Source organism: Armigeres subalbatus, chromosome 2, assembly GCF_024139115.2.
Source record: "Armigeres subalbatus isolate Guangzhou_Male chromosome 2, GZ_Asu_2, whole genome shotgun sequence".
Taxonomy (NCBI): Eukaryota; Metazoa; Arthropoda; class Insecta; order Diptera; family Culicidae; genus Armigeres; species Armigeres subalbatus.
In genome coordinates, this window is record NC_085140.1 from 108,150,788 (window position 1) to 108,170,151 (window position 19,364).

General features: G+C 39.8%; 1 protein-coding gene and 2 long non-coding RNA genes across 3 annotated transcripts; 2 read left to right on the forward strand and 1 right to left on the reverse strand.

Annotated features, from left to right (window-relative positions):
* The first annotated feature begins 2,438 nt into the window (after positions 1-2,438).
* Positions 2,439-3,141, forward strand: LOC134214908 (uncharacterized). The gene is made up of 3 exons (XR_009979968.1): positions 2,439-2,662; positions 2,723-2,788; positions 2,855-3,141. It is a non-coding gene; the product is annotated as an uncharacterized LOC134214908 (long non-coding RNA).
* Positions 3,142-5,821: 2,680 nt separating this feature from the next.
* Positions 5,822-6,890, reverse strand: LOC134214909 (uncharacterized). The gene is made up of 3 exons (XR_009979969.1): positions 6,754-6,890; positions 6,567-6,672; positions 5,822-6,041 (listed from the first exon to the last, which is right to left on the reverse strand). It is a non-coding gene; the product is annotated as an uncharacterized LOC134214909 (long non-coding RNA).
* Positions 6,891-12,368: 5,478 nt separating this feature from the next.
* On the forward strand, positions 12,369-18,949 carry LOC134210631 (E3 ubiquitin-protein ligase TRAIP-like). Its single transcript, XM_062686776.1, has 2 exons — positions 12,369-12,600; positions 17,727-18,949. The coding sequence occupies exons 1-2, from the start codon at positions 12,488-12,490 to the stop codon at positions 18,838-18,840; spliced, it is 1,227 nt and encodes a 408-aa protein (XP_062542760.1). The 5' UTR covers positions 12,369-12,487; the 3' UTR covers positions 18,841-18,949.
* Positions 18,950-19,364: the final 415 nt, after the last annotated feature.

The window sequence follows — 19,364 nt, forward strand, 5'->3', positions numbered from 1 at the left end:
ATTTTTCAGAAAAATCCTCCAGGAATTCATTTGGAAGATCCTTCAGAAATTTCTCCAGAACTCCTTCGGTAGTTCCTTCTCGAATTCCTCCAGTAGTTCTTCCAGGATTTTTACCAAAAGTTTTCCCGGGATTGCGGCGGAAGCTCCTCAAGGGATCCCTCCGGAAGTTCTGCCTGTGGAAGATCCTTTAAGAAAGTTGCCAAATGACTCTCCAAGAATGCCTTCGGAAGTATACTATGAGATTTATCTGGTATTTCCTCCAGGATTGCTTTCGGAAATTTCTGCAGCAATACATCAGGAAGCTCCTCCAAGAATTTATCCAGAACAACAACGGGAAATTTCTTCAGGAGACTTCCAGAAGTAATTAGAAGCTCCATCCAAAAGAAGTTATAAGAAGTTCCATCAGGAATTTATCCGGAAGTTGATCTGGAAATTTTACCGGAAGTTCCTTCAGAAAATGCTCTGGGTGTTTCTTCAAGTATTTCACAGTAAATTTTGAATCCCAACAGGGTATCCTTTAAAAAAAATTTGGAAGAATTCCACGTGAAAATTCTAGACCAACATTTGAAAAGGGCGTAACAGCCAAAATTTATTCCTTCTGATTCTTCGTCTACATATAAAGCTATATATGTGGAAGAAGAATCGAAAGGAATAAATTTTGGCTGTTACGCCCTTTTCAAATGTTGGTCTAGAATTCAGTTAAAAATCCGACTCAGTACAAAATCCAGGGAAAACTCCTTAAAAAAAAAATTAAATTATTTTTAAGAATATTCTTTTGAACTGTAACAATTTGTATGTTAAAAAATTAACATTACATCAGTAAAACAAGGAGATTATTGAATTTATAAACCTATTGAATTTTGAAATTTCTCGCTAATAATCGTAATTGTATTGTAATATTGAAGACATTTGAAGACATTTTTAAACGACTGTGAAGACATATGAAAATATCTTCTGGCATCCCTGATTATAGGTACTTTTTTTCTACACGGTTATGTTGGAATACTCATTTAAAGAGTACTTTCTAATCACTTTAGAGAATATTGCTTTTTGCATTGAAACTTTTCGTTTCGTCACTGAAAGCATTGACACTTGTCTTCAGCGACTGCTTCCGCGATAGAGCATTTGCACATTTCATTCACTCATACATCTAAATTGCTGTCAAAATGTACATTTGACAATTAAATTTTCAGCTAAAAGCTCTATTTTTTGACACCGGTGCACTCACACAACCAATCGACATCAGTTGTCAGAAAATCAGGAGTACCAACTTGACCACCATCTCCTTGTCGCCGAGTCTGGCGCTGAGTGCTCGGCGCGGAAACCCAAAGGTGGGAATAAAATTTTGGGGCTTATGCGCAATATTGCCTATAGGTCATTGCGCGCGGCAAACCTAACCTCACTGTTTTGACAGGTACTGGTCCTGTTGTTTACGTTTCGGACTTAGAATTTTTTTTGACCCAAATTAAATCTGCATATTTCACGATGTTGAAGACATTTCGTAAATTCCGCATTCAAATATTGGTAATTATCGATAAGTTTAGGTAATAATCGATCAGATAATCCAAAGAATGATAGAATTATTTAAAAAATAAAATTTAATCTGTTTAATCTGTCTGTAAACAACAGGACCACCCGAATAAAAAATATCATAGAAAAACAATACAATTTATTGTAACATCACTATAAAACACAATAAATTTACAATAGATTTTATTGCAGATGAAACAATAGAAATACATTAGAATGTATTGTTATGAAACATTGATTAAATTGTAAATGAAGTTTTCGCATTTTAGAACGTACGGGTTGTTAAGTATCGTAACTATACAAAATCTGAAATTTTTTCATACACTTTTTTTGTAAAACAATAGAGTTGTTGTTGTTGTTGAAAAACAATATTGTTTACATTAGATTGAATTGTATTTTTATAGTAAAACAATACAATATTAGATTTTTTAATTATGACGGCTCTACCGTTCAACAATGCGGCAATAGAATAAATATTGTTATATGCTTAAATGCAATTTGAACAAAATTTTCAAAAGTTATTGATTAAAATTTATGCACTAAATGTTCTAAAAACAATTGGAAGTATTGTTACATTAGAGAACTATGTTGACGTATTATATCCACGGTGTTGATACAATATGGACAACCATCAAGAAACAATATATCCTATCGCATACCGTAGAGCATATGGTAATTTAATTGTTTACACTGTTGAGCCTATGGTACACTTTTATCCGGGAAGTCTGCTTGGTCAAGTTGGTCTTCATATCCCACTTTCCAAGAAATCGAGCATCTCACAAGAATCTACCTCATTATGACGCCAACCATATGAATGTGTCACGGGTTTCATTCTAGCAACTGCACATTTGGTCCATTTGATCAGATCCACCATTTTGTTTTCGAACCGATAACCCTTCGTCTATACTCTCGACTAATAAATTTGATTTCGACGAGAAAATAATGTCGTTGCTCACCGGTTGAAAAAAAAGGAAAAAATCAAAAATAGATTAATTTGCAGAGAGTGCTAAAGGATTTGGCTGCTCATGGCCTCTTGGCCATAAATACCAGTGGATCCGTCCGAAATTCAAGATTGCTGGACAGTTACCTTGAGCCAATTGGACGAAACCGATCCGTTGTACTTGCGGAAAAAGTAAGGCTACCTTCATAAATACAATTCCATCGAATCTTCCTGCACATCCCCTTATTTCAGGTTTTTCAATAAAGTTTGGTGTTTGGTGGTGGAGATCTTCTGTACTCGAGTACACACCGGAGAAAAGTATTTCACGATTATACATTTCGAAATTGCCTTTGCATAATCCATCCCTTCCCAAATCATCAACAGGCCATACAAATGCATTTGCTCGAACGAACGACCATTCGCACAGCTCAAATAGATATTTTACGCTGCACATCCGGCGGCACACGGAGAAAACGCCGTACGTAACGCCGTAACGAACGATTCATCCAGGGGACGGCCTTGCGGCCCATCAGTGAACCGCAGGTCACTATATGAAAGACGTAGATATGAACGGTACACGATGGCGTCATAATAGTTCGATTCAGTGTTTGTGTATTTTTCCTCAAAGCATGATGTGTTTTTCGGTGATTGGAGAGTTCTGCAGGAGGATGTTTGGCTGGCACGGATGATGAACTGCAGCTCGATAAGCAATTGTATAGAGATTATCTATTTGGAATCCGTTCTAAATTCTACCAAAAAATTCTTTAGCTTTTCGATCTTTCTAGGATTTTATGTTCCCTTCGGAATCCTTTCAAGATTCCATTTGAAATTATGTCGCGATTCTATTCGCTATATCCTTTCGGAATTCTATTCGGTATTTCGAGATTCCATTCGGGAATCCTCAGAGGATTGGAATGGAGAATTCTCAAAGAACTTCGAATGGTATCAAAAGATTTCAAACGTTATCCAGAAATAATTCCGAATGGAATCCAGAAAAATCCTGCTGCAATTAATAGAATGTCGCAACACTTAATAATCTAAAACATAATCCTGAAAGCCGTTCCTTAAAATAGCTAATTCCAATGCCATGGTCATCGACTATTCAGCACCAGCGGGTTCCATTTGTTGCCTCTCGTCGATTCCATGGAGCTCGTATATCGCAAACAATCAATAATCAATTTACGGACGTTTCATTACTGGAATAGAACATATTCCTTAAATATTGTACAAAAATGTAAAAAAGAATTCTAATAAAATATTTGAAATGGTTCTGAATTTTACAATGTAAACAAAAAGAAGCATACAAAGAACAAAAAGAAGAAGAATCAATAGGTACCCATGTCTCCATCATATCTAGCAAAAATCTAGAAGAACTGTGGTACTCATGTCTAGGAGATATCTCTGCGTTTTCTAAGAGAACCGATATGTCAAATTTCTTTCGGTTTAAACGGTTCAAACGGTCTACTCGTCTAAAATTTTGAGGTAGACACCGGTTTAAACGGTTGTTGCATTTGAGGCGGATTTGAGGTCTGACAGGTTCTAGACATCGAAGAAAAATATCTAGTAGACTAATTTTTTTGTCTCAGAGATATCACGGTAGAAGTCTAGAAGATCTTTCCGAGCGGGATGGTACGTGTATTAGTCTAGGAACACTAGGAATTTTTGTTAAGTGGTTATTTATATGTAATATTAGAATGAAACAAAAATGTTCTGTACCTATCTAGATGGGTTATAACCCACACTCCAAATAATCTAAACGTTGTTTCCACCTGAATTTTCAGGTACATTTTACGTGCACACGTAGCTGCAAATGCTTCTGAAAATTCAGGTGAAACTTACGTGTCCGGTGAATTCTATCCAAAACTCAGGTAGAACTTACCTGATTTTCACGTAGAATGAGAATTCTATCAAAATATCAGGTAAAAGTTACGTGAATTTCAGGTGGAAAAAATCTACGTACTTTTTCAGGTGGAAACAACGTACACATTTTTTTGGGTGCAAGATCTAATTGATAAATGAAATGAGTAAAGCAGATATTGCCGATTTCACCAATTTGAAGAGTTATGTGTAGATTGTGATTTGCCCGCTTCTTTTTCTCACACTCACTTTCATTTCGGGTTGATCGATTTTTGTTACTGAAATTCACCCAATTATAACCCATTACTCGTTAGTCACATATAAGCGTGTACACTAAATCGATTCCCGCCATGATTTGACGTCTGTTTGTTTTCAGATTGAGCACTCACACAAAAATATTATACACGGAAAATCAAACTATTTTGAGTGTATTGAGTGTGAGAAAAAGATGACTGTGAGAAAAAAATCTCGCAAAACTCTTATAAAGTGCAAAAAGCGCAATAGCTTCTTTTTCTAATATTTAAAATGCTATTTATCAATATAAATGTGCCCGGCAATACCAAAAAGTGAGTAAAATCTACTCACTTCGAATTTTGAAAAAGTGAGTAAGTCTTACTCTAATTTTGACATGATGCTACATTACTCATCAGTGAGTAAACATTTTCTTTTTCTTATTGGCATTACATCCCCACACTGGGACAGAGCCGCCTCGCAGCTTAGTGTTCATTAAGCACTTACACAGTTATTAACTGCGAGGTTTCTAAGCCAAGTTACCATTTTTGCATTCGTATATCATGAGGCTAACACGATGATACTTTTATGCCCAGGGAAGTCGAGACAATTTCCAAACCGAAAATTGCCTAGACCGGCACCGGGAATCGAACCCAGCCACCCTCACCATGGCCTTGCTTTGTAGCCGCGCATCTTACCGCACGGCTAAGGAGGGCCCCTAAGAGTAAACATATCCCGAATAAAATGAAATTATACAACTATTTTTCAACTTATCGTTTTTGGAGTATAGAAAATTATTGTTGGATGTTTTATAGAATCATACGAAATACCGTACGTTAATTATAGCATGAATGATATTTACGATAGCCCTTATAATATTTGGGTTTTTGATGATTCATTGAATGGGTTGTTAAGTATCGTTACCATTCAAAAACATCAACTTTTGCATGTATTTTTGCAAAGCAATTTTACCATGAATAATTAGTTTATCTTCAATTTTGTTTCATGTGATCATTCGGTGTTTGATAATATTCAACGAAAACGATCAATAGTACGATTTTTTGATGATTCAACTGTTAATCCAAATCAAACGCTGTACGATAATCATTTAATTATACGATTACTGTATTATACTATGTATATTAAATATTTCACCACTCTCTATGGTGTAAATTTTACATTTGCTTTCTTTTTTCAGTTAATAATAAGCCAACACTATAAACTTGTTCTATTATTTTTCATTTATTCTCGTTTATTGCCTTATATAGCTTCTCTACTATCTTCTAAGATTATTTATACATTTTCCCAAAATTATTGAGGAATTCATTAATAGCAGTTAAGAACAATATTTCGACATTCGTCTAAAAGTACAGTGAACGGATGATCTAATCACGGTCTCCCCCATTACCGAGGGTGGAAGGCAGGATACTTTGAGGTGCGTTTTCAGGACCATTTTAGTGTACCGAACACTCAACAACTTTAGCTGTGAATTATATTTAAAGAATTCATCCATTTGGTGGGAATCATGAACCATGATATACACACGATTTTTTTTTCAAGATGTGCACCACTCTTGCTCTCACGTGAAGTACCTAGTAAAAAGTTACTTAAGATATACCAAAGATTATGAGCAGAACGGAGGTATGAATAACATCTAAGGGACCAATCACTACCAACTGACATTGGTGCAATAATTGGAAGCGATATGTCATGCCGAAATACAAGGATGCGTTGGATAGATTTCTGTCAAACGCAACGTATCCTACGTGCGGTGCTCTTTAATATCTCCATCAGAGTTCCGGCCTCCTGACACAATCTTTAGCATACCGTTCAATCAATGCTTTGGATCGATGTTATGAACCAAGTAAAATGGATACGTTCGCGTACATTTAGAAAGTATTTCCATGCGAAAACAGTCAAAACGTACGTAGACGTTTCCTTTTTCCTTGGCGTTTCTAGGTCTTAAAGTTTTACACGCGGAACACCAAAGGTTCTTACAGATTCTTACCTTTCCAAGGTTCACAAGCAGATCTTTACGGATTACCCAATTTTATGAATCCGCTAGCGCTGTTCGAAGTGGTGTATTCCCGCGTAGTCGATGAAACCGGATGATTCTGGAAATAAACAAAAATAGGAGAAATATAATAAAAGAATCCTTTTCCTTTTTATCTAGATATAATAAAGCTACTACTTACATGCAATACAGGCTGTTTAAATTTTAGGTTCCCCTACCAGATCTTCACCGGCATCGAAAGAAAAAAAAACTGCCGCTGGCAAAAATGTCACAAAAATTTATTACACTGAAAATGAAAAACCCTCGGAAAAACTTCATTATATGCAGTCGGGTAACGAAATTATATCTTGTATGATTTTTTTCCCACTAATTATTTTTCATTTCCCATTCCGGTAATCATTACTATCACATGTATGATCTGTCAATAATTATATATGATTAGGTCGATAAAAATATTAATGATATTATTGTAAATTAATCGTACAGCTTATAATGATCACATGCCGAATGGAAAACTTATAATTTTACCCATTCAGTCTTCAATTTATTTCTATGCGGGATGGTTATTCAAAAGTGAGCTGTTCCACTTTTTTTTCAAAGTGAGTCGAATTCGACTCACTTTTGAGTAGATTCAAATTAGCGTGTAGGTAAAGTACCCATAAATCAGAGTCTATTATTGTCGGGCCGGCACCAAACCGGACCGCGCGATTGAGCACTCGCGCTGCGACGCGAGTCGCGACAATTTGAAATATTTCATTAGTAGTGCGCATCATGCACGCATGGATGTACTATCATGCGCACTAATCAGAAATGAGTTGCGACGTCTGATAACTGCAGGTATTTCATTTTATTGAAAACAAATTTTCGATTTTCGACTATACACGGAATATTTATAGAGTTGCGCAAAGAGAATCTTCTTACTCTTATTCTGAATGATGCTCTTGTTATTATGTTGAAAACTTTCATATTTGTTCAACCCTTCATGTGACTTCACGGGAGTGATCATTTCTAAAGCTTTTTGATTCGATAACCAAAGTCACCTACAGAGTGCAAACACGTGAGTTTCTTGTTGCAACTTTATTGGGGGGTGTATTGAAGTTTTTTGAAGCTGTTTCTAGAACAAATCTAATACAATTCAATTCATGAGTTTTAATTCGCCATAATAATCATCAAGCGATAACAATACTTCCGCCTTACCAACAATCATTTGTTTACTTTGCTCGATAGGTAGACGGTTTGACAGTTCAATAGGTAGATTTGGCTTCACTCTTTGCGCAACTCTATATACAGGGGATGGACAAAATAATTAGGATAGGCAAATTTTAGGTAAAATTAGATGTGTTGTAACTACCTTAGTTATTATCTGATTTTGACAATTCAGGCATGCCCGAACTAGAAAATTAATGCAGTTTTACGGTATGTCCATGGAACCGACTATGGCCACCGAATTCCGGAGATATTCCGGGTTTTTCGGAGGTAGGTTCAAAACCGTAAATTTGAGGTGGATATTAGGAGAAGTTGTAGTTGAAAATTGAATAATATTAGTAACCACAAATGAAGTAGGACTCTTGCTGATTGGAACCATATATTGAGATTTGGAATCGGACCAGAATCAAGTGAGATATGGTCATTTCTTTAAAATCGGTTCCGATCGATACTTATCAAAGGGGTCAGGCCACAACTTCATTTGAATCTCGCTTTTTGATAGATCGGCCACTATGATTTTATTCTAGAAGGCCTCTAATGTGTCCAGAATGACAAACCAATTGAATAACCGAATCCTGGAGTCGCTGAGATGTCCCCGGAGAACCTGTGAATGGGGACATTAAAGTTTTAGCACCAAAATCAGTCATTCGACGGCTCTTTTTTCATGGTTTTCGATCAGGAAGCGAAGTATGAATAGAAAATGGTCCATTGGCGGCTCTGACCGCTTCCAGGATCTACGGATTGGCCCCGGGGAACCTGTGGAAGGGGACATTTTAGTTTTACCACCAAAACCAGTCATTCGACAGCTCTTTTTTCATGGTTTTCGATCAGGAAGCGAAGTATGAATAGAAAATGGTCCATTGACGGCTCTGACCGCTTCCAGGATCTACGGATTGGCCCCAGGGAACCTGTGGAAAGAGTCATTTTAGTTTACCACCAAAACCAGTCATTCGACGGCTCTTTTTCATGGTTTTCGATCAGGAAGCGAAGTATGAATATAAAGTGGTCCATTGACGGATCTGATTGCTTCCAGGACCTACGGATTGGCCCCAGGGAGCCTGTTAAAGGGGACATTTTAGTTTTAGTATCAACCCCAGTCATTCGAAGGCTCTTTTTTCATGGATTTCGACCAGAAAGCGAAATATGAATTAAAAATGACCATTGACGGCTCTGGCCGCTTCCAGGACCTACTGATTGCCTTCGAGGATTCTGTGAATGAGGACATTTAGCACTAAATCCAGTCATTCGATTTTTGATCAGGAAGCGAAGTATGAATATAAAATGGTCAATTGACGGCTCTGACCGCTTCCAAGACCCACGGATTGCTCCTGGAGAATCTGTGTAAGGAGACATCTTATTTTAAGCATCATAACCAGTCATTCGACGTCTCTTTTCTAGTGGTTTCGATTAGGAATCGAGTAATAAATATAAAAGGGACCATTGAGGGCTCTGACCGCTTTGTGGACCTACAGCTTGGCCCAGGAAACCTGTGGAAGGGGACATTTTAGTTTTGGCACCAAAACTAGTCATACAACGGCTCTGTTGGATCAGCCGTCAATGGTCCATTTCTTGTTCATACTTCACATTCTGATTGAAATCCATGAAAAAAGAGCCGTCCAATGATTGGTTTTTGTGCTAAAACTAAAATGTTCCCTTCCACAGTTCTCCCTGGGCAATCCGTAAGTCCTGGATGCGGTCAGAACCATTAAGGTGATTATACAATCAGGCCATGTGGTGAATTTCAAATTCACCACACGGGTTTCTACTCCTATTATCAAAAGTTCAAATCTAGCGTAATAATTGTCGTACAATGCTGAAATTAAAGTCGATTGTTTAGCATGAATAAGCAAACAATCTACGGATGTTTCATCCCCATGGGGGTTATGGTTCTCTCAATTCGTGCTCTTGAAAAATCACTAGAACAAGCACGTGGTTTCCAAGATGGCCGGTTTGTGACTTTGTTGTATAACCACCTTAATGGTCCAATTTATACTCAATATTGGTTTTTTTGCTAAAACTAAAATGTCCCCTTTCACAGTTCTCCGGGGGCAATCCGTAAGTCCTGGAAGCGGTCAGATCCATTAACGCTTCGCTTTCTGATCAAAAATCAGGAAAAAAAAGCCGTCGAGATATTGGTTTTGGTGCTACTTTCCACTGGTTTTCCGGGGGGAATCTGTAGGTCCTGAGAGCGATCAGTGTTATCAATGGTAAATTTTATATTAATACTTTGCTTATTTTAAAGAAGAGCTGTCGAATGATTGATTTTAGTGTAAAAACTAAAATGTCCCCTTCCACAGGTTCCTCGGGGGCAACCAGTAGGTCCTGGAAGCGGTCAAAGCTGTCAATGGTCCTTTTATATTTATACTTTGCTTCCTGATCGAAAACCTATAAAAAGAGCCGTCGAATAACTGATTTTAGTGCTTTAACTTATATGTTCCTTTCCACAGGTTCCCGGGGGGCAATCCTTGGGTCCTGGAAGCGGTAAGAGCCGTCAATGATCCATTTTATTTTCGTGCTTCGCTTCCTAATCGATAACCATGAATGAAGAGCTGTTGAATGGCTGGTTTTGGTGCTAAAACTAAAATGTCCCCTTCCACAGGTTCCTCGGGGCCAATCCGTAGATCTTGGAATCGGTCAGAGCCGTCAATGGACCATTTTATATTCATACTTCGCTTCATGATCGAAAACCATGAAAAAAGAGCCGTCGAACGACCGGTTTTGGTGGTAAAACTAAAATGTCCCCTTCCACAGGTTCCCCGGGGGCAATCCTTGGGTCCTGGAAGCGGTCAGAGCCGTCTATGATCCATTTTATTTTCGTACTTCGCTTCCTGATCGATAACCATGAATGAAAAGCTGTCGAATGGCTGGTTTTGGTGCTAAAACTAAAATGTCCCCTTCCACAGGTTCTTCGGGGCCAATCCGTAGATCCTGGAATCGGTTAGAGCCGTCAATGGACCATTTTATATTCATACTTCGCTTCCTGATCGAAAACCATGAAAAAAGAGCCGTCGAATGACTGATTTTAGTGCTAAAACTCAAATGTCCCCATTCACAGGTTCCCCGGGGACATCCCAGCGACTCCAGGATCCGTTTATTCAATTGGTTTTTCATTCTGGACACATTAGAGCCCTTCTAGAATAAAATCATAGTGGCCGATCTATCAAAAAGCGAGATTCAAATGAAGTTGTGGCCTGACCCCTTTGATAAGTATCGATCGGAACCGATTTTAAAGAAATGGCCATATCTCACTTGATTCTGGTCCGATTCCAAATCTGAATATATGGTTCCAGTCAGCAAGAGCCCTACTTCATTTGTGGTTACTAATATTATTCAATTTTTAACCACAACTTCTCCTAATATTCACCTCAAATTTACGGTTTTGAACCTACCTCCGAAAAACCCGGAATATCTCCGGAATTCGGTGGCCATAGTCGGTTCCATGGACATACTGTCAAACTGCATTAATTTTCTAGTTCGGGCATGCCTGAATTGTCAAAATCGGATGATAACTAAGCTAGTTACAACACATCTAATTTTACCCAAAATTTGCCTATCCTAATTATTTTGTCCATCCCCTGTATAATAGACTCTGCCATAAATAGGTAAATCAATCTACACGGACAGATAAATCAACCCAAACTTTGAGTTAAATATACGCACTGATGAGAATACCGCAGAAAAAATTTACCCAAAATTGGGTAGTTTTCCCTTTCTTTCCCATGATTGCTATCAAAACTTTAGCAAGATGCAAACACCTCACCGAGGTTGCTCAGCCCAATAACCCAAATTTGAGTAAATTCAATATTCTTTATTTTGGGTTGATTAAGGTCCGCTTTGGATAAATTAAACTCAGCTTTGGGTAAATTTTGACGTAAACTACGTCTAAGGGGAAGACTCGGATATAGGGTGCAAAATGAAAACTTCAAAATAGGGGACCGTCACGAAATCATGTAAGATTTGTAACATTAATAAGTCCTTTATCTTTCAATGGATTTTAAAGATTTATATATCAGTCGATTCGCAAACTCTCCACCAATTTGCCAGTAGTATCGGAACTTTTGAGTATCAACGCTAAACTATTGAAAATTTTAGTTCTTTCGTGTATCATGCATCTCCTATGAAATCCAATCCTTGGTAATTGCCTACTTTCAGGGTATTACCAATTGTTGAACTGGGGTGTATGAATGGGGTGGCCCAGCTGCTAGACAGTGGGGTTTCTACTCCCTCACAGAGTGGGAGAAGCTACTAAAGCTGGGTAGTAGTGCCAGCGGGATAAATCCAACCCTTCTATATAGAGAGGAAAAATTGGTTCAGTGTACTATATTTTATTGAACGTAGTTTACGTCGGGCGGTTGTATCTTGTACACAACCCTTATGATTTTTTACATGGGATTAAAGGCAAACTACCTAGTGCCAGAAAAGTCATTTTACTCAAATTTGGGTTATTGGCCCAAACCACGGTTTTGAGTGCAAACAACCCACTTTTGGGTAGTTTTGGTTTTCAGTGTAAGCGTGTGTCAGCTCGGTCAGCTCTCTCATGAGCTCTCTGAGTTGATTCAGCATTAGCGTGAATGTGTTTGACAAGTGAAACTGGAACCCCGCGAACCCGAGAGTGTCATCATCGGTTCTGTAAAAGTTTTTAGTTTTTTTTATACAAAAAAAATAATAAGCCCGTTCTTCGTAGAAATCGATGTGATTGGAGTGGCAATATGAGCTTCTCGTGCACTATATGTACAGATATTTTTGTATCATCCGATGATATCCATGTTACGCCCTGTGGCCATGCATTCCATTACGCTTGTATTCTTCAGTGGCTAGAGCGGTAAGTTTGTATTGGGCAGAGCTAATAAAAGACGCGGGTGTTCTCGGTAACGGACAAACTAGTAATGAATTAGTATATTGCAATTACAAATATTAAACATATGTCATGGGTTGCTACGAATGTAGATTTGCATCTGCTAACACTCCTCCTCAACCCATGGGTCGTTGTAATCCCATAGCTTCACGACATAAATCCATCTTTGCAGCTGGTAATGGTTTGGTCAATCCGTCGGCGGTCTGCTTGTCTGTGCTGATGTAAGCAATCCTAACTTCGCCCTTCTCCCAAGCATCACGGATAAAATGGTGACGGATATCGATATGTTTGGTCCTTGGTTGATACCCACCATTCTTTGCCACGGATATTGCGCTTTGATTGTCACAATGGATCATAATTGACTGCTCCTCCTCGAACAAACTTCGCAATCGCTTCCACCATAAAGCTTCCTGAACCGCAGCCGACAAGGCCATATATTCGGCCTCACAGGTGGATAAAGCCACGGTTTGTTGCCGTTTGCAACACCACGATATGGCTCCTCCTTGAGCGGTAAACACGTATCCCGTAGTGGACTTCCTATCATCATGGTCTGAAGCCCAGTCGGCATCCGAAAATCCTTCGATTATTGACTGCTTGTTGCGACGGTATACTAGGCGATATATGGAGGTTCCTTTTACATACCGCATCAGATGTTTCACTGCATTCCAGTGTCGTTCGCCAGGATTGGAATTGAATCTGCTAAGCACATTAACCGCATAGCAAATATCCGGACGTGTACTTTGCGCTAGGTACATTAGGCACCCCACAGCCTCCCGATATGGAACATTCTTCATTCGTTCTTCTTCTTCTGTAGTTGACGGATACATTTTTTTCGTCAACTTCTCGCTGACATTCATTGGTGTACTGACTGATTTGCACTTAGACATTTGAAACCGTTCAAGCATCGAATTGATATACGATTCCTGATCCAAAGTAATAGCTTCGTTGGTTCTCTCGATCCGTATACCCAGGACGTGTTTCGCTGGTCCAATGTCTTTCATCTTAAAATCCTGACTTAACTTAATTTTAATTTCTTTCTTCCAGCGCTTGCAATTACTGAAAATGAGGACATCGTCGACATATATTGCAACGAACAATATTTTTCCATTGCATATACGATAGTATACGCAGGGATCATACATGGTACATTCGAGGCCAAACTTGCGGAGGGCAGCATCTAGCTTGGAATTCCAGACACGGCTGGATTGTTTTAGCCCATAGAGAGCTTTATTAAGGCGGCAAACTTTGGACTTCTTGCCACCGTCCACGAAGCAGGGTGGTTGCTCCATGTAAATCTCTTCTTCAAGCTCGCCTTGCAGAAATGCCGTTACTGCGTCCATTTGATCCACGTCGAGGTTCCATCGCGCTGCCAGGGCGAAAAGATATCGCAGGGAACTATACCGGACCACGGGGGAGTAGGTGTCCTCATAATCCACCCCCTTTCGCTGCGAATATCCTTTAATGACCAGTCTGGCCTTGTATCGGTCAACATTTCCATCTGCATCAGTCTTCTTACGGTATACCCATTTGCACTTTATGGGCTGCCTTCCTGCCGGTAAATCTGTCAGCGTCCACGTTTTGTTAGAGATGAGTGCCTCATACTCTTCAATCATGGCCTTTTTCCAGTGCTCACCATCGGCTCGCGACAAAGCTTCATTGTGTGTCATCGGCTCATCCGGGATCGTCTGAGGATATTTGGCACCAGTATCGGAACATTCAAAAATAATATCATTTGAATACTTGCCTTGGGGCAAGCGCCCCTATCGCAGAGCATCAACCGCTGTTGCATATTACCGCTAGCAGGCCTTTGATTTGAGCACGACGGGGGCGCAACGATATTCTCAGTCACGGATGTTGATGGCATAGTACGTTCATCTATTGAATCTGTAAATTTTGAAGACGGCAAGCCTTTGTTCACAATTTGAAAATCTTTATACTTGCCTGAGAGAAAGCGCTCCCGACCGCTGCGCCTCAACGCCACAGGCGATTTTGAAGATGTTTGCGGTGGGAGCGCAGGGTCAGATGAATCGTTCGCATCTTGAAATGATTCATTGCTTTCATCGCCAATCGAGTTTACTTCTTCTTCTTCTTCTTCTTGATCTGGATTATTAGTAATAGCCATTCTTGGTGATGGATTGTTAAGCACATCTTCACTGAATTCGAGCCTCACACAATTTTGATGTTGGTTGTTATTTTCAGCTTTTGTCAGGTCAGTAGTTATGACCCCTTCTTCAATAAAAGAAACGTCACGGCTTTTGAAAATCTTCCTAGTCTTCAGATTGAACAAACGATAAGCTTTCGATTCCTCGTCGTAGCCGGTAAGGATGCACTCGTTCGCTTTCTGATCCCACTTCCTTCGTTTTTGCTTCGGCACATGGGACATAACCGTAGTACCAAATACTCGGATATGAGACAGATTTGGTTTATGACCTGTCCAGGCTTCCTCCGGAGTCGTTTCGATCCCCTTCGCTGGTGATCTGTTGATCAGATATACAGCGGCAGCCACAGCTTCTCCCCAAAATGCTTTTGATAGTTTGGCTTCATATAGCATGCATCTGACTCGTTCTACAACTGTACGATTGACCCGCTCAGCGAGTCCATTCTGCTCCGGTGTGTACTCCACTGTGGTTTGATGACGGATACCCAGTTGCTTGAGATGGTTTTCAAAATTCCAGTTCTTGAATTCCCAACCATTGTCTGTTCTCAGAATCTTCAATTTTTTTTCCTGTTTGGCGCTCGGCCATGTTTTGGAAGTCTTTAAATTTTTGCAGCACTTCTTCCTTTGATTTAGTGCGCAAAAAGTATACGAAAATTTTACGAGTTTTATCGTCCGTAAATGATAGGTAGTACCGGGCTCCTCCCAAAGATGCTTCTTCCATTGGTCCGCAAATGTCTGAGTGGACCAGTTCGAGTACCTCCTTGGCCCGTGATCCAACGTGTTTGAAGGGCAATCGTGTTTGCTTTCCAACGGCACAAATTTTGCAACTTCCACCATTTGTGCCATCGTAGTTGACACCGCTTGCAAGTCCATTCTTGAGTTTTGCCAATCCTCCAGGGCTCAGATGTCCCATGCGTTGATGCCACAGCTTGGCAGTCGCTTGAGATGAACACGTCAGCACTTCAGAGTACTTTTGCTCTAACTTAAACAACCCATTCGAACGGCATCCAGTAGCGATTAATTTTCCGCTGGGGTTTATGACTTCGCAACCAGTTTTTCTAAAGGTAATAGTATGACCTTGGTCAACAATCTTACCTACTGACAGAAGATTTACAGCCAGTTCTGGAATCAGCTCGACGTTTTGCACTTCGATCGTATCTGGATTACAGCTGGGCTGTAGCTTGACAGATCCTTCCGCAACAATTTTCATCAAATTTTTGTTCGCCGCGTAGATATTGCCTTCCGCTTTACACAGACTTACGTTGTTGGTAAGATGTTTGGCAGATCCCGAATCAAAATACCAATTGTTGTCCGTGGCAGCTTTACGAACAGACAGCACAGTGCAAAAGCATCTCCTTTCTTTTCTTGTTGATTTCGCTTCGGTGGTAATTTAGCTTGACAATTTTTCGCTATGTGACCATATTTTTCACAACGTCGACATCTCGGTCCTTTACCCTTTACGTTGGTACTCGCGTTGCTATGGTAACCGTGTGAATATTTCTTTGCCGAAATAAACGCCGGTTCCATAGTAGGCGCTGACAAATCCGTCTCCTGGAGCAACTTGGTTTTGATGATGTCACCTGTTATCTGTATTCCAGAATTTTCCAGTCCCATCACCATGGGCCGATATTCCTGCGGTAGCCCCGCTAACAGCAGCATACCAATCCATCGGTCGTCAAGAGGAAAACCGATTCCAATCAGCTGGTGAGCAGTCGAAATCATCCGATTTACATACGCCTCCATCGATTCAGAGTTCTGCAAATTCGTCGTGATGAGCTTGTGTAGTAATGCCCACTGGCGGGTCAAACCAGTGTCTTCGAAGGTGTTTCTCAGCTTCGTCCAGACTTCCGCCGCCGTTTTGACTTCTTCGACGTGAATATAGTTCACCGGATCGATCAGCAGTATTATTTTACCTCGCGCTATCCTGTCCTTCCTTGCATCTACAGCTGGGATTGTTCCGTCTGGATTGAGTTTCGGCTCCACCGCTTCCCAGAGATCTTCCACTTCCAGATAGGTCTTGACTGCAAACTTCCACGTTCTCCAGTTCTCGCGACCGACCAGCCGCTCAATTTGAGGGTGGCTCTGTGTGTTGAAACTCTGCGGCTGTGCTTCTTCTTGTACGCCATCACCGGATCCACCACTTCTACGGACCCTAGGCATTTTTCACTCCAATTTAACTTTTTCACTTCCGCATCCGCTAGGTACGTTTCTCTGGGCCCATCACCTATTGGGCAGAGCTAATAAAAGACGCGGGTGTTCTCGGTAACGGACAAACTAGTAATGAATTAGTATATTGCAATTACAAATATTAAACATATGTCATGGGTTGCTACGAATGTAGATTTGCATCTGCTAACAGTTTGGAATTCGCGTCGTGTGAACACTTTGCACAGGAGGCCTCAACCTACGTACCACAGCCAGGGAATCAATATTCGAGTAAACTTTGTCATCAACAAAGTGTGTTACTGACAAAAGCACCTCGCAATAAGCCAATATTGCGTATAACAAATTATACTGAAATTTGGCCTAAACATTCTTTGCATATCGAAGAATATTGTGGTCAAGTTTCATAAAATTTGGTCAACAAAAACCCCCCTGACAATAATACAACAAAACTTGCCAAAGCCGTCATTTCCCCTATTTTCGTGAATATTTTTCTTAACCAGAGTTAAATAGATTTTCGAATATTTTTATAGAACTACTATTATAGTTATATGGTTATACGATAGCATAAAACCAAAATTTCTTGTAGACATAATTCAAAATGAAAAGTTAGCAACAAAATTGTCTTCTTTTTTGTTGCTAACAAAATATTTCGGGTCTGTCATTATTATTTCCGACAAAAACAAAGCTTTGTCGTTGGTTCTCTTTTGTCGAAAATTGTTTCCCTCACCACAGCTCACTCATTTCTATTTTGTCAACGTTTGTATTTCAGATCCAAATCATGTCCGGAATGTCGCAACAAATGTATTGCCAAGAATTTGACCAAGGTCTACTTGAACCATGTCATCAATTTTGACAATCCAAGTGACAATGCTACGCTACTGCAAAATTTGGACAATATGAAATTATCATTGAGAGAAAAGGATACAAAGCTAAAAAAATTAGAGGAGGCACAGGAAGCTCAAAAAGGTGAGCGCAAAAAGATGAAGAAAGTAATATCATCGCTAGAGGGAACGATCAGTGGCCAGGACTGCGTTCTTTCTACCTTGCGTCATGAAATGGGAAAGCTCCGGGCGGAGCAAACCCAACACCTAAAGCTGAAGGAGGAAATGAAGAAGATGGAGAATAAAATGCAGCTTATGAAAACTGTAGAATTTGCTATTGGTTCTACCTGCAAGGAAATAGAGGATTTGGTGGCCAGCAACAGCAATCCCCACACGCTGGGCGTGTTGGCGACGTCGCTAAAGCGAGAACTGCAAGCCAGTGAATTCAAAAGAAACGAACTACGTGATCGGATCAAATCCTGCCAAAATGATTTGCATAAAGAGAGAGCGAAATGTAAGGCCCTGGAAGACAAACTATCCACCGCGGATAGCGAGATATATAGACTGCAACGGGAAGTGGACGCTTTAGCTAAGAAAACAGCCGACAGCGATAGTAACTCGGATGCGAGCATAATTCTCAACACCCCTGATCAACCAGCAAAGCGGAAGCGCAAAATTGACGATCTAGACATGAACAGGTCCACACCGATAGAGGATAAGGTGCGCAACATCTTACAGTCGGATTCGCCATATCTACCGATTAAATCATCTGCATTTGGACTGCATCCGTCCATTCTTCGACATGGCCTCAAGTCAGCATTCGGTAAAACTGAACCAAGCGCCAGAAGAACACTGACAAAGGCGTACAGTGATCTAAGTGATAAATATTCCTTCTCAAGTAACATGCGGCCATCGGAAAATATGCCTATGCCTTCCGGATTAGGGGAACCACTGAGAAACGAAAACATCCCCAGTTCTGCAAGGATTGTAAAAATAAGCCGAAATGGAGGGAGTGAACCGAAATTATCCTGTTCGGATGATTTGATGCTACTGAAGTTTTAGATTGATACGGCGAAATAAAAACAACGATCAATGTAAAGGAGTGAGATAATAAGAAAAACTGTCCGTTGTTACGTGCCTATAATAGTAAAAATAAATCTAATGGAAGTTATTATGTCTTTTTTCCTTTGTTTTCCTTATTATTATGACAATACATTACTTAGGGAAGATCCATTAATTACATTACACAAAAATTGACCATTTTCCAAACCATCCCCCTCCCATGTCACACTTTTTGAATGAATCATTTCAAATTTTTGTGTAAATTGACACCTCTGGAATCCCTCTTAGCGTTAACGTAATTTATGGATGCTCCCTTAGAATAGAACTTAATATTATGAATATAGTTCGTAGTATTGAGTTAAATATGTTTGTATTTGACGGTCTATGAAAGACAAGTAACTACACTCTGTATGATGATTCTGCTTTTATAAATATGATAATAACAGGGCTGGTAGCGGCCAATACCGCTTAAAAAGTGACTATAGTGACCAACACTGGCGATAAAAGAGATCAAATAATAGTGA